Below are 16,281 nucleotides of genomic sequence, written 5' to 3'. Positions count from 1 at the left end.
CCAGTGACAGGAGGCCCTGGTGTGCCCATTCATTCTTCTCATTCTCATTCTCTCTCTCAATTCTTACAAATAAATACATAAAATATTTTATTATTTTTATTTATTTATTTGAGAAAGATACAGGGAGAGAGAGCGAGAATGGGTGTGTCAGGGCCTCCAGCCACTGCAAACCAACTCCAGATGCGTGCGCCCCCTTGGGCATCTGGCTTTCGTGGGACCTGGGGAATCAAACAGAGGTTCTTTGGCTTTGCAGGCAAACGCCTTAACCACAAAGCTATTTCTCCAGCGCCAAAATATATTTTTTTTTAATGTGAGAAAGACTCTGGGTGTTTGATCTAAATTCAACAACTATGCAATTTGCCAAGAATTTGTACTCTTGTACTTGTCAACACTTTCCAATTTCTCTTTCTGTCTTTCTCTCCTCTCCTTTCTTTCTTCCTTTTTTTGAGGCAGTGTCTCACTCAAGCCCAAGCTGGCCTTGAACTCATGAGCATCCTCCTACTTCGGCAGTGCTGAGATTAAAGGCAACAGGCACTACACTCAGCTTTGTCAAAATTTTTTAAATTACAAGTGATTGAATCTCAACTTAAACAACCTATATCAGTAATACTATTCCAAAATGTTTTACATAGCTATCCTCTAATAGGGTAGATAAATGGTATAATAGTGGCAGAATGTTTTTGCATATGATGTTATTTACCTGATAAATCTTACAGACTAGAGCTAGAAAAATGACTTAGCAGTTAAGGTTCTTGCCTATGAAGCCTAAGGACCCAGGTTCAACTCCCAAGAACCCACATAAGTCAGATGCACAAGGTGACACATGCACATAGGTGGCCCATGTGCACAATGTGGTGCAAGCATCTGGAGTTCTTTTGTAGTGGCTAAGGCACTGGTGCGCCAATTCAATCTCTCTCTCTCTCTCATAAAAAAAATCTTACAGACTAATAAGTACATATAATAATATGGCTAGAAAGCCGGGCGTGGTGGCGCATGCCTTTAATCCCAGCACTCGGGAGGCAGAGATAGGAGGATCGCCATGAGTTCGAGGCCACCCTGAGACTCCATAGTGAATTCCAGGTCAGCCTGGGCTAGAGTGAGACCCTACCTCGAAAAATCTAAAATAATAATAATAATAATAATAATATGGCTAGAAACAAGTTAAGTGTACAAAAAACATACTTTAGCAATAGCCACTTCAAAATTGAAATAGTTTCAAGATAATAAAATGCCTAGAAATAAATTTTAATGATAAAGATAAAATTGCTCTTATAATATGCAAAACTTTAATAATGGGCTAAAATGAAATCTAATTACAATGAAGTACATATTCTAGAATAAGAAGACAAGAAGAAGTCAATGTTTCTTAAATTACTAAAACATTTAATGTAATATGAACAAATACCTAAGTGGTAGTATTATTAGTATTATTTATAAAACTCAACAAACTTAACAAAATAATCTTATATTTTTTATTTTTAAAAAATATTTTATTTTTGGGCTGGAGAGATGGCTTAGCGGTTAAGCGCTTGCCTGTGAAGCCTAAGGACCCCGGTTCGAGGCTCGGTTCCCCAGGTCCCACGTTAGCCAGATGCACAAGGGGGCGAATGCGTCTGGAGTTCGTTTGCAGAGGCTGGAGGCCCTGGCGCGCCCATTCTCTCTCTCTCCCTCCATCTGTCTTTCTCTCTGTGTCTATCGCTCTCAAATAAATAAATAAATAAATAATTTAAAAAATATATATTTTATTTTTATTTATTTGAAAGAGAGAAAGAGGCAGAGAGAGGGAGTGAGAGAGAAAGGGAATGAATGTGTCAGGGCCTCCAGCCACTGCAAATGAACTCCAGACGCATGTGATACCTTGTGCATCTAGCTTACACAGGTCCTGGAGAATCAAACCTGGGTTGTTTGGCTTTGCAGGCAAGTGCCTTAACCACTAAGCCATCCCTCCAGCCCATATATATATATATATATATATTTTTTTTTTTTTTCTTTATTTGCAAGGGGAGAGCAAGAGAGAATGGGCATGCCAGAGCCTCTAGCCACTGCAAATGAACTCCAGATACATGTGCCACTTTGTGCGTCTGGCTTTAGGTGGGGACTGGGAAATCAAACTCAGGTCATTAAGTTTTGTAGGCAAGCACCTAAACTGCTGAGGCATCTCTCCAGCCCCAATTTTAAGTTTTGTAAAGGAGAATACTAACGCATCATAAATCACCAAAAATGTTGAAAAACCAGTAAATGAATATGAAGGCTACACAAGCTCTATTAAAGCCAACTTTCCCAGGAAACCCAATCACTAAAAACTCTTCCTTGCAGTTAAAAAAGAAAAGGCCACTTTACTTAAAAAAACTCCATGACTTAGACCTAAAAATCCACTCTCCCTCTCCTGCCCCCGTGCAGCACATCAAAGCTCAAATCAAACAACCCAAGACTGTTCATGCGTTTCCAATAACACACGCCCAAGTGAAAGCAGGAGCAAATTCTTTAACCTGTTCACCACCTGAGTAGAGCGGGCAAAAAGATTCAGGGGAGGAAGGCTCTGAAGGAGATAAGCACTCTAAACAATCCACTGATTCAGATGATGATAGCGAGCCAGACAGGAACAAAAGTATTGTTATTAAGCTCCAGCAGTATCACCATTTAAAATTTAAACATTTGCCGGGCATGGTGGCGCACGCCTTTAATCCCAGCACTCGGGAGGCAGAGGTAGGAGGATCACCATGAGTTCAAGGCCACCCTGAGACTACAGAGTTAATTCCAGGACAGCCTGGACCAGAGTAAGACCCTACCTCGAAAAACCAAAAAAAAATAAAATAAAATAAATAAATAAATAAAATTTAAACATTTAAACATATCAAGGAATTAAAAAGTGCTGTTTCCTCTTATGGACCTACTACTCCCTTTACCATGACCCTACTAGAGGCCCTTAGTGATAATTGGCTTTCAGTAACTAATTGGAAAATGCTCACAAAGGCCGTCCTGACACGGGGGGACTTTCTCCTGTGGCCCAGGCCAAAGCAGCTCACTCTGTACATCACCTTAACGCTCAAACCTTGCGTCTTCTTTTTAAAATCACTAGGGAACAAGCTCGCCAGATAGTCAAACAGTGCACAAACTGTGTCACCCTCCTACCCATTCCCCACTTAGGTGTAAATCCTAGAGGTTTAATTCCCAATAAGATCTGGCAAATGGATGTAACACATGTTCCCTCACTTGGTAATCTTAAGTACCTCCATGTTACTGTGGATACCTTTAGTGGATTCTTCTTTGCCAGACTCCATGCTGGAGAAGCTTCAAAAAATGTCATTGTTTATGTACTCAATTGCCTTAGTGTCATGGGAAAGCCCCAAATTATTAAAACTGATAATGGTCCTGGATATACTGGAAATAAATTCCAAAATTTCTGTCATCAATTACAAATTAAACATATTACAGGCATACCATACAATCCCCAGGATCAAGGAATTGTTGAGCGAGCCCATCAAACTATTAAACATACCCTCCAAAAGTTAAAAACAGGGGATTTATATCCCATAAAAGGCTCCCCAAAAAACATTCTTCATCATGCTTTGTTTGTCTTAAACTTTTTAACCCTTGATACTCAAGGAAAGTCAGCTGCTGATCGCTTTTGGCACATAAACACAAAAAATACCTTCGCCAAAGCTATGTGGAAAGATCCTTTAACCTTAAAATGGAATGGCCCACACCCAGTACTCATTTGGGGCCGAGGATCAGTATGCTTGTTTGACACCAAAGAAAATGCTGTGAGATGGCTGCCAGAGAGACTTGTAAAACAGGCTGATGATCCTCCACTGACATCTCACATATCCAGGGAAGAAACACTTCCCTGAGAAACTCTCCTTGTTTCCTAAAAGGACAAAGCTGGAAGGACCTCTACTTATTTCAATCCTCCTACTCACAATTGGACCTATTATTATAAATAAAATCATGTCTTTTATACGTCAACAGATTGATTTAAGGTGCAGCCTTTGCAGATTCATTATCACAGACTGGAGCTGGTGGATCAAGGCATTTCCACTGAAGACCTACCACCTACAGCTGTCACTCTCCCTTGATCTTACATTCTGTACTCATTTACTATACTGCTGTCCTCTACACCTCTTCTATTGCTGCGGTCTACTTGTCATGGCCAAATAGCTACCCCTCCTACAGGAGCTGCATAGGATTCAGACCTATGCATATCAGCACATAATAAAGTGAGTGTGATATGGGCACCAACGTGGGTGCGAGGCAAAGCACCACAAGGGAAGGTCCCTTTCTGACCACTTCTGAATTCCCTGAGAGAAAAACCTGACTTACATGGAGGTTGGTACCATAACTGTTATCATTAAGGCCATGCCTCACTCTCTGGCCACATAGGCCCTGCCTCCCCTCCCCAAAAGGTACCAAGGGCCAAAGACTGTGGGAAAAAGACATCCCACGGGAGGAGTCGGGTCCCTACTCCCCCAGTTGGTTAATGCCCACCACTGCAAAGCAGGCCTCCCCCTTTTTTTGTATAAAAGAAGGGAGGAGATGTTGGGAGCTATGAACCAAACCTCGGCCATGTTGACAGAAACCGCCATATAGCAAGTTAAGTTTCTATTTCCTCATCTAATGATCTATTACCAGAAATGAAGGAGCCATTACACCTGGGTGATAGCTTCTCCTGGTGCTGCCAGTAATTGATGAAGAAACAAAGAAATTGCATTTAGCCAGTAACCCTGTGATCTCTGGCCTGATTATGATGCCTTCCCCCTATAACCCTATAAAAACCTATATGTAAAAATAAACTTCGAGACCTTGACAAATACCTATCTTGGTCTCCTTCTTGTGTCTGCTTGCCTCCCCCCATTCAGGTTAGCTTCTCCACGAGTCCTTGTTCAACTCCCCACTGGCCGGGGCATATGGTACTATGAATGAATAGATAAATGACACACTAAGGAACTAAGGGTTTAGACACAGAGAGAAATAAAATATGCTCAAGATACATTTGAATTCAATGGATGAAGCGTGAATTTGTTGTTAAATGGTATTGGAATGTTAGATGATATTAGAATACTGAAAGTTCACTGAACAGTAAGTAAAGTTAGATACTGACTCTGTGGAGTATAAAGTTCTCCTAATGTATAAAAACACAGGGCTGGAGAGATGGCTCAGCAGTTAAGGCACTTGCCTGCAAAGCCTGATGACTCCAGTTTGACTTTCTAGTTAAGTCAGATGCACAAAGTGGCACATGCATCTGGAGTTCATTTCAGCAGCTAGAGGCCCTGTCCCTAACTCACTCCCTCTCCCTCTCCTTGCAAATAAATAAGTAAACATTAAATCAACAAAAAATACTATTAGTAGAACTAGAAACATCCACACATTGAGATAGGGAAAATGTTCAGGTATTTTGGGCCTAAAAAGATCAAAACATGTTGAAACCTATACAATTAAAAAAAAAAGTTAGGGCTGGAGATATGGCTAAGTGGTTAAGGCACTTGCTTGCAAAGCCTAAGGATCCAGTTTCGATTCTCCAGGTCCCATGTAAACCAGATGCACAAGGTGGCGCATGCATCTGGAGTTCATTTGTAGTGGCTAGAGACCCTGGTGCATCCATCCCTTTCTCTCTCTCTTTTTCTCTCTCTCTGTCTCAAATCAATATACAAAAAATAAATTTAACAAGTTAATACGTAAAGGAAAAATTAACCAATTTGGCTTCCTCAAAAAGAGAAGTGTGTAGAACAAAGATGAGGAACAGCCAAGGAAAAAGAAGTGACAACACATACTTCAAAGGCTAAGTGCTATTATTTCCTAAGACTTGAGGGCTGGTAGCAGTTAGCTATAAAAAGAAAGTGTCCTGGGCTGGAGGGATGGCTTAGCGGTTAAGGCATTTGCCTGCAAAGCCAAAGAACCCAGGTTCGATTCCCCAGGACCCACCTTATCCAGATGCACAAGGGGGCATAAGCGTCTGGAGTTCGTTTACAGTGGCTGGAAGCCCTGGCACACCATTCATTCTCTCGCTTTCTCTCCTTTCTCTATCCAATAAATAAATATAAAAATTTTAAAAATGTTTAAAAAAAAGAAAGTGTCCTGTAAAAGTGGTTAAAGAGTGTGTGTGTGTGCGATTCACACAAGGGGAAATGAAATGACCAACACATTTAGGGAAACAAGAAATGAAAACGGAAGCAGCTACACAGAACGTTTTGCCTGGAATATTAATAAAACTTGAAGTCTGAAACATCTAAAATAGCAGAGGACATGGGCAATGAAAGGAGAACTCTCAAGTGATGCAGACTAAGCTGTGAGGTGGTTTGAAGCTTTCAAAGCAATTAGCAAAATTTGTCAGTATGTAACACCTGCACCTACCCCCTGCTCCCACAGTTCTCAATACTGAGCTAAGAGCCGGCATATATAATGCTCTAAGTTTATTTGTTTATTAACATGTTTCTTTTTTTTTTTTTTTTAATCTTTTCTGTTTGCAAGTAGAGAGAAAGGGGAGGAGGAGAGAATGAGAACGGGTGCACCAGGATCTAGTGTCCACTGCCAAAGAGCTCCAGACACATGCACCACTTTGTGCATTTGGCTTCATGTGAGTACTGAGGAACTGAATCTAGGCTGTCAGATTTTGCAGGCAAGTGACTTTAACCACTGGGCAATCTCCCAAGCCCCCCATTCTGGGTTTCAAGAACATATTTAAGAATGTTTGGTTCAGTCTTGAACTAAATATCAATCAGTGTCAGTTGGCTGAAAACACAATGGTGCATCTAAAACAAGACATGCAGCTATTTAAAAAAAAATGTTTAGAGCATACACAAAATCATGGAAACTAAACAATACACTATTAAATGATGAATGGGTCAATGAAGAAATCAAAAAGGAAATCAAAAAATTTATAGAGTCAAGTGATAATGAGAACACAACATACCAAAATCTCTGGGACACAATGAAGGCAGTGCTAAGATGTAAATTTATAGCCTTAAGTGCCTATATTAAGAAATTAGAAAGGTCACAAGTAAACGACTTAAAGCTTCGCCTTAAAGCCTTGGAAAAAGAAGAACAAGGCAAACCAAAAATCAGTAGACGGGAAGAAATATTAAAGATTAGGGCAGAACTTAATGAAATAGAAACAAAAAGAACAATCCAAAGAATTAATGAAACAAAGAGTTGGTTCTTTGAAAGGATAAACAGATTGATAAACCCTTAGCAAATCTGACCAAAAGAAAGAGAGAAGAGACACAAATTAATAAAATCAGGGATGAACAAGGTAACATCACAACAGATTCCAGAGAAATTCAAAAAATCATAGGGACATACTATAAAAGCATATACTCCACAAAGTATGAAAATCTGAAAGAAATGGATGATTTCCTTGATCGATATGACCTACCTAAATTAAATCAAAATGAGATTAATCACTTAAATAGACCTATAATAAGCATGGAGATCCGAACAGTTATCAATAATTTCCCAACTAAAAAAAGCCCAGGCCCAGATGGATTCACTGCTGAATTTTACCAGACTTTTAAGGAAGAGCTAAAACCATTGCTTCTTAAGCTTTTCCAGGAAATAGAAAAAGAAGGAATTCTACCAAACTCCTTCTATGAGGCCAGCATCACCCTGATACCAAAACCAGGCAAAGATAGAACAAAAAAAGAAAATTACAGACCAATCTTCCTCATGAACATAGATGCAAAAATTCTCAGCAAAATATTGGCAAACAGAATACAAGAATATATCAAAAAGATCATTCACGGGCTGGAGAGATGGCTTAGTGGTTAAGCGCTTGCCTGTGAAGCCTAAGGACCCCGGTTCGAGGCTCGGTTCCCCAGGTCCCACGTTAGCCAGATGCACAAGGGGCGCACACGTCTGGAGTTCGTTTGCAGAGGCTGGAAGCCCTGGCGCGCCCATTCTCTCTCTCTCCCTCTATCTGTCTTTCTCTCTGTGTCTGCCGCTCTCAAATAAATAAATAAAAATTAAAAAAAAAAAAAGATCATTCACCCTGACCAAGTAGGCTTTATCCCAGAGATGCAGGGATGGTTCAACATACGCAAATCTATAAATGTAATACATTACATAGACGGGTTGAAGGACAAAAATCACATGATCATCTCATTAGACGCAGAGAAAGCATTTGACAAAATCCAACATCCCTTCATGATAAAAGTCCTACAGAGACTGGGAATAGAAGGAACATATCTCAATATAATAAAGGCTATTTATGACAAACCTACAGCCAACATATTACTAAATGGGGAAAAACTGGAAGCTTTTCCACTAAAATCAGGAACAAGACAAGGGTGTCCACTGTCCCCACTTATATTTAATATAGTTTTGGAAGTCTTAGCCATAGCAATAAGGCAAGACACACACATAACAGGGATACAAATTGGAAAGGAAGAGATCAAGTTATCACTATTTGCAGATGACATGATTCTATACATAAAGGACCCTAAAGACTCTACTAGCAAACTGTTAGAGCTGATCAAAACCTACAGCAATGTAGCAGGATACAAAATAAATACACAGAAATCAGTAGCCTTCATATATGCTAACAACAAAAACACAGAGGATGAAATCAGAGAATCACTCCCGCTCACAATTGCATCCAAAAAATTAAAGTACCTTGGAATAAACCTTACCAAGGATGTAAAGGATCTCTACAATGAGAACTTTAAAACACTCAGGCGAGAAATTGCAGAAGACACTAGAAAGTGGAGAAACATCCCTTGTTCCTGGATTGGAAGAATCAATATTGTGAAAATGGCAATCTTACCTAAAGCAATCTACACATTTAATGCAATCCCTATCAAAATTCCAAAGGCTTTCTTCATGGAAATAGAAAAAACAATCCAAAAATTATTTGGAATCACAAAAAAACCTCGAATATCTAAAATAATACTGAGCAACAAAAATGAGGCTGGTGGTTTCACCATACCTGATTTTAACCTATACTACAGAGCCATAGTAACAAAAACAGCATGGTACTGGCACAAAAACAGACATGTAGATCAGTGGAACAGAATAGAGGACCCAGATGTAAGCCCAAGTAGCTATAGCCACCTGATATTCGATAAAAATGCCAAAAATACTCAGTGGAGAAGAGACAGCCTCTTCAGCAAATGGTGTTGGGAAAACTGGATATATATCTGCAGAAGGATGAAAATAGATTCTTCTCTCTCGCCATGCACAATAATTAAGTCCAAATGGATTAAAGACCTTAACATCAGACCTGAAACTCTGAAACTGCTAGAGGAAAAAGTAGGGGAAACCCTTCAACATATTGGTCTTGGCAAAGACTTTCTGATTACAACCCCAATTGCTCAGGCAATAAAACCACAGATTAGTCACTGGGACCTCATGAAATTACAAAGATTTTGCACTGCAAAGGACACAGTGAAAAAAGCAAAGAGGCAACCTACAGAATGGGAAAAAATCTTCACCAGCTATATATCTGATAGAGGATTAATATCTAGGATATACAAAGAACTCAAAAAGTTAAATAATAAGGAATCAAACAAGCCAATCAAAAAATGGGCTATGGAGCCAAATAGAGAGTTCTCAAAGGAAGAAATACGAATGGCATATAAGCATCTAAAAAAATGTTCTACGTCCCTAGTCATTAGGGAAATGCAGATTAAAACTACATTGAGATTCCATCTCACTCCTGTCAGAATGGCCACCATCATGAAAACAAATGATCGTAAATGTTGGCGGGGATGTGGAAAAAAAGAAACCCTTCTACATTGCTGGTGGGAATGCAATCTGGTCCAGCCATTGTGGAAAACAGTGTGGAGGTTCCTAAAACAGCTAAAGATTGATCTACCATATAACCCAGCTATAGCACTCCTAGGCATATATCCAAAGGACTCATCTCATTTCCTTAGAAGTACATGCTCAACCATGTTTATGGCTGCTCAATTTATAATAGCTGGGAAATGGAACCAGCCTAGATGTCCCTCAACAGATGAGTGGATGATGAAGATGTGGCACATTTATACAATGGAGTTCTACTCAGCGGTAAAGAAAAATGAAGTTATGAAATTTGCAGAAAAATGGATGGACCTGGAAAGTATTATACTAAGTCAGGTAACCCAGGCCCAGAAAGCCAAGCGCCACATGTTCTCCCTCATATGTGGATACTAGCTACAGATGATTGGGCTTCTGCGTGAGAATGAAAATACTTAGTAGCAGAGGCCAGTAAGGTAAAAAGGAGACATAAAGGGTAGAGAAAGGAAGGGAGGAGGTTACTTAATAGGTTGATATTGTATATATGTAATTACAATGATTGTAATGGGGAGGTAATATGATGGAGAATGGAATTTCAAATGCGAAAGTGTGGGTGTGGGGAGGGAGGGAATTACCATGGGATATATTTTATAATCATGGAAAATGTTAATAAAAATTTTTAAAAAATTAAATTAAATTTAAAAAAAATGTTTAGACTGGGGAGATGACTCGAAGCTAAAGACTCTTGTTGCAGGGTTGGAGAGATGGCTGAGCAGTTAAGCGCTTGCCTGTGAAGCCTGAGGACTCCAGTTCGAGGCTCAACTCCCCAGGACCTACGTTAGCCAGATGCACAAGGGGGCGCATGCGTCTGGAGTTCATTTGCAGTGGTTGGAAGCCCTGGCGCGCCCATTCTCTCTCCATCTGTCTCTTTCCCTCTCTCTCTGTCACTCTCAAATAAATAAATAAAAATGAACAAAAAATATTTTTAAAAACTATTTTAAAAAAGACACTTGCTGCACAAGCCTGATGACCAGAATTTGGATCCCCAGACCATATATACCTGGACACAAACAGCACAAGCATCTGTAAATCCTAATGCACCTAAAGCAATGGGTGCAGATTCAGAAGGCTCCTGAAGCTGTGGGCCACCTAGCATGGTGTTTGAAGAGGCAAAATGACAAGAGAGACCCTGTTTCAAACAAGGAGCACCAGATCCAACACCCCAAGGCTGCCCTCTGACCTCCACACACATGCCCTGGCATGCCAAAACTTTGTAAAAGTTAGGGCTGGGAAGTTGCTCAGTGCTTGTGTGTACCATGCAACCCCGAGTAGCTGAGTTTGGATCCCTACATCTCACGTAAAAGCTAAAGGCTATGGCAGGCTTCTATGACCCCAGAAATGAGGCAGAGGCAGGCGATTTTCCCAGAAGCTCATGGACCAGTTAGCCTGGAGATCTAGGCTCTGCCTCAAAATGAGGTAGGAGATGAGGACATGTTATTACAAGTCCTGGATTATAAAGCTATCTGTAACTTACTGGAAAAAATGCAATGCCAATAACATTATACCCAGGTAAATAGTGGATTTTATTTTAATGATTTTATTTTAGGATTCTATATGTATTAGTTATAAAATAGTTCCCCCAAAATAAATAACTACAAAATTGTGAAGAGTATTTTCTTACAGGGAGTACAACATTGGAACAATAAAGAAGAAAGTCTCATTTTTTTTTACTCTGTTTCACTATTTTTCCCATTATTAAAATGTGGCTTGACAATCATATTTAGACATAGAACTTGTGCACACACAAAATCACCAAACACATTTATAAACTGCACTAACCAACAACTCAATGAAGGATACAAAATAATTTGTCAAACCAAAAGAAAACTGTAAAAGCGACAAATGTCAATGACAAGTCACAGCTCAGTGAGTGAGGAATCTTTTCTGAAAGGTTCAAAGCCAGGTCATGCTTAATGTGCCAAAGGAGCGACAGCGTACCTGAGGCAGTGGCTTTCCAGGGTGGCAGTTGATGCCCCCAATGAAGACGATGTTGGGCATCACAGGTCTGGGGAAGTCCAGGACGAAGTCAGTGCGCAACAGCCAGACGGATGTGTGGCTGAAGAGCTCGTACGCTGTGACTGGTGTTTGGAGAATTTCAGAGGCAAGCTCTATGGGAGTTTTGTAAAAATAGGGGCAAAATAAATATTTTGCCAAGTGCATAATTTGGTTGAGTACTCTTTCCTTGAAAGTCATGGAATCCGAGAAGCCAGAGAGAAGTCTGGGGATGTAAGAAAGGGGACTGGGGCACTGAGCACCTTCTTCAAGATAGTGACAAAATATTCCTCTGGCGAAGACCACAGATGGGAGGGACAAGTATTTGGCAACAGTTAAGCCACACACGTCAAAAGGATCCAGAAACACCGCATCAAAAGAACTCTCCTTTAAGTATTCTACTAACTTCTTGTCGTTAAACAAACTCCTACAATTTGAGAATAATAATTCAAAAAAACCATCAGATGAGCCCAATAATAGAGAAAACAATCTTTGTTCCCAGGTTCTCCACTGGGCATCAGCAAACATCTTGAACTCACGGTTCAAATCCTCCAGCGTGTAAGACGTGGAGTAAGTCTTCACTGTGAAATCCTGCGATCGTCCCAGTTGCCAGCTCACCTCGGGCATGACGACCACCACCTCGTGCCCTCTGTGAATGAGTTTCTCCACAACTGACTTCATGGTAAACCAGTGGCTCCCGTCCATGGGCACCACCAGCAGCTTACCCGCCTGGGCACAGCCACATGCCAGCAGCAGACATATAAAGAAATGAAGAGGAATCAGCAGGATTCCAGGAGCCATGGGACAGGTGTAACCCAGAGCAGTCCAGCTACAGGACTCCAAGCTCCTCTATACATCAGCAGGGAAAAGTACAGACTCCAAAAGAAAATCTGTGCCAGAAAAGGGTGTGACATACAATAAGAAAATTACACTCACTAGAGATGATTTACTCATGTGAACAATAATGGGACAGCATGTATTGAAATACCTACTAGCTGTTTTCCAGACAGAAGTAGATCAGGATGTCTGCCTTGGAAGATAACCATTCATTCCCCATGCCACAATGTGGGTTTAGAAACAGAACTGTTAAGGAGTGTGTTCAGACCCTGAGGCCTTAGCAAGATATAAAGGAAAGTTTGGGGGCTGGAGAGATGGCTTACAGGTTACGGCATTTGCCTGGGAAGCCTAAAGACCCACATTCTATGCTCCAAGTCCCACATAAGCCAGACACACAAGGTAAAGCAAGCGTGCAAGGTCACACATGTGCACAAGGTGGCACACACGTCTGGGGTTTGAGCATAGTGACTAGAGGCTCTGAAGATACTCTTTCTCTCACACCCGCCCCCCCCCCCCGCCTTGTTCTTGCTGTCTTGGGCAAAACCAAAACAAAACAAAAAAGTCCAGTCTGTTGGGCTTGCCTCAAAAAATAAAAATAATAAATAATAAAAGTTTGGGCATGGAGAGATGGCTTAGCACTTAAGGTGCTTGCCTGCAAAGCTTAGGAGCCAGGTTCGACTCTTCAGGTTCCATGTAAGTCAGATGCACAAGGTGACAAAATGCACAAGGTTGCACATGCGCACAAGGTGGCACAGGTGTCTGAAGTTCGATTACAGTGGCTGGAGGTCTTGGCATGCCAATTCTCTTTCCCTCTCACTCTCGCATAAAAAAATATAAAGGCCAGTCAGTTGGGCTTGCCTCAAAGAAAAAAAAAAAAAGAAGCAAAGTTTGTACTTCTGGGATTTGTCCCAAAACAAAATTTGGATACTTTCTTCAGACTACTAGATACTTTGTTCAAAGGGAATTTCTATCTCTGCAAGGCAGGACTGGAAGAAGTTCTTAGACGTTCCCTGGCTCGCTGGTAAGGAATGTATTGTTCACAAACCAACCACTCTGCATTCGTAAGTGTTGCTGCTATTCTCCATGTGCTTGCAGTAGGATTCACATTAAACTTCCAAACCCTCTTAAGACCTTGGAATTGATGAAATAAAATTGACACCAATCTGCATGAGATATTCTAGGGTCTAGAAGGAATATGACTGCTGTCCACTTTACATCACTTGTCCTTGACATGCCCAGTGCAATGGAAGGTCACCTGGGCAATGCTGGCCAGAACACTTCACTAGAAGCTTCTGTTCTTTCCCATTCCAAACAGAGATTGAGACCATGTCTAGTCACCCAGGGCCATTCAAGTGTCAGTGCATTTGTTTGTTTCACTGTCTTGTAAACACTGCTTGACACTGGGCGACATGATAACCTCATGCCTTCATCACCTTCCACAGGACCAACCACATGGGCTTTCCACCGGACTCACCAGCTCTCTCAAGTTTCTCTGTCTCTACACAGGTCAGCCTGGTGAAAACACTCTGAGCAATATCTGGTGACAGATAATGTAGCGAACCCAGCAGGATGGCTCCTTCTTGTACTGCGCATGTCAGTAGACACTTGCTTAGTCACCATTTATGTTGGTAACTGGCAGGCTTTTCAGATGCTTTCTTTGAAAAATAAATAAATAAAAATGGTTGTCTTCAAGATGAAGGAATAAGAATTCTCCAGTGTCATTCCACTTCAAAGAATGTTTATTAGCTAATTACAGACTAGAGATCCTACCTCAAAAAAAAAAAGAAAAAAAAAAGAAATTCAAAAACAGAGACAGAGATCACAGTGACCCACATGTGGGTGTTGGTGGCTCCTTGGCGGTACCAACTCACAAAGCAGAGCCAATGGTTTAGAAGCAGGAGATGAAGTTTATAGACTGTCTCTCCCAGCCCAACCTCAATGCTTCCCCACTGAGCCCTCACAGGCAGAGAGGCACCCACCTCAACCCATCTCAGAAAAATGTAGGGAACAGTATTATTGGATCCAGGAAGTCCAGCAGTAGCTTCACTCACCTACAGAATGGCACCCAACAACCTGACACAGACAGGCAGACTTCTAACTCTGAGGGCCACATCTAACAGTCTAGTAGACTTCAAGGTCTCCAACCTTTTGACATTGTTACATGTTATCATCTACCAAGTGCACGCTTCAGAACCATGTAACTGACCTACAAAAAAAAAAAAAATCACAAAATACTTATGATATGCTATGCTATGCTAGGCCACAAGGTTAGACACCCCATACTTCTGAGAAGTCAAGCAGCAGCTGAATTCTGGGGGAAAAATAGTGCCTACTGACCCTATCCATGCAAAGACTGCTACCTCTGTGGAGGTCACAGTGGAGGAGGGGTTATTCTGGCTTGGTTGAGAAAGCCTGCAGCAGCTATCTATCAACAGCCCAGAAAAAATGTTCCCAATGACTCCACCCAGACAGAAGAACTCCATCCTTCCCAGATTTCACGGACCTGGAAAAGCTAGCCCTACCTGATTTGGAAAGTCAGGCAATGGCTCCCCCACTGCTCGAAAGCTTGTACACCTGCCCCTCCCAGAAACTTACATCCCCCTGTGAAGAAGGAGTGAGGCCTGCTTGACTTGGAAAATCAGACAGCCTCTCAATTCAGCCAAAAGTCCACACACAGCTCTGCAAATAACCATGCACGCCTGAGGAGGACAGCGTCTGCTGCTCTCCGCCCCAAGCAGGACGGTCTCTAAGCCAAGTCCAGCCCGTAGCGCTGCTCAACATCACATACCAAACAGGAGAGCCACTGGACCAGACCGGAGAAAATAACATGTAACTCACCTGACTAGAAGCCACTGCAGTTCCCAACGAGCCACTCTGCCAGTGATCCCACTGGACAGAGACCCCATCTGATAACAGGGCAAAGAAGTGGCCCAGTAACTAGGCCACTCATTTTAAGTCTGCCTGCCTGGGGTTGTTACAGCTGGTCCTTCCAGAATTACACATTACACTAAATAGTCTGTCCCTGCCAAGGACCACCAGTAAAGAAAGCTCAGAGGAGGGAGATGGCTCCTTAAATGCCACACACAAATGCCACGCTGTTGGCATGGTGAAGGGTCAGGAATCATGACTGCTTCAAAATAAATTAATAAAGTTCCAGTAATAGACCTCAAAGTAATGGAAGCCTAGGAAATCACTAACAAATTCAGAAAACCAGTAATTAAAAAATCTCAGTGAATGTCAAGAATATCTAGATGTAAAGTTTAATAAAAATTTAGAAAGCAATACACAAAAGGAAGTTAAGAAAAGAAATACAAATAGTAAAGAATATTCCATCCACTGATGGCTTTGCGGTTTGCTTTCATCAGGGGCCCTCTCTTTAAATCCCTGCTTAAAAATCAGAGAAACAACTGTCTTACAAGATATACTTAACCTGTGAGAAGACAGAACAGCAGATAAAAATGCATAGTCCCACTCTAATAAAATAAAGTACATCTATCTGTTGTTTAACTTTAATTCAGTGATTATGAATTTCTTAAGGAGTATACTATGATATTTGTTTCATTGTAAATGATGGAATCCCAGCTTAACTGCCTAGACCAATCGTATTGTTCCACTATGATTTGGAAGTAAATGCTCCAAAAAGGCAATAGGAGGTTGTGTGGTTGGGATAACCATGTGTGTTAA

General features: G+C 41.1%; 2 protein-coding genes across 4 annotated transcripts in view; both read right to left on the bottom strand.

Annotated features, from left to right (window-relative positions):
* Positions 1–16,281, bottom strand: part of LOC101617823 (UDP-glucuronosyltransferase 1-6) — a 138,078-nt gene that overhangs the window by 81,426 nt on the left and 40,371 nt on the right. The gene's annotated exons all lie outside the window — the stretch shown is intronic.
* On the bottom strand, positions 11,662–12,561 carry LOC101617238 (UDP-glucuronosyltransferase 1A7). Its single transcript, XM_004673292.3, has one exon. The coding sequence runs from the start codon at positions 12,559–12,561 to the stop codon at positions 11,662–11,664; it is 900 nt and encodes a 299-aa protein (XP_004673349.3).

This window comes from Jaculus jaculus, chromosome 4 (assembly GCF_020740685.1).
Source record: "Jaculus jaculus isolate mJacJac1 chromosome 4, mJacJac1.mat.Y.cur, whole genome shotgun sequence".
NCBI classification, from domain to species: Eukaryota; Metazoa; Chordata; class Mammalia; order Rodentia; family Dipodidae; genus Jaculus; species Jaculus jaculus.
This window is presented reverse-complemented; position numbering and strand designations above follow the sequence as displayed.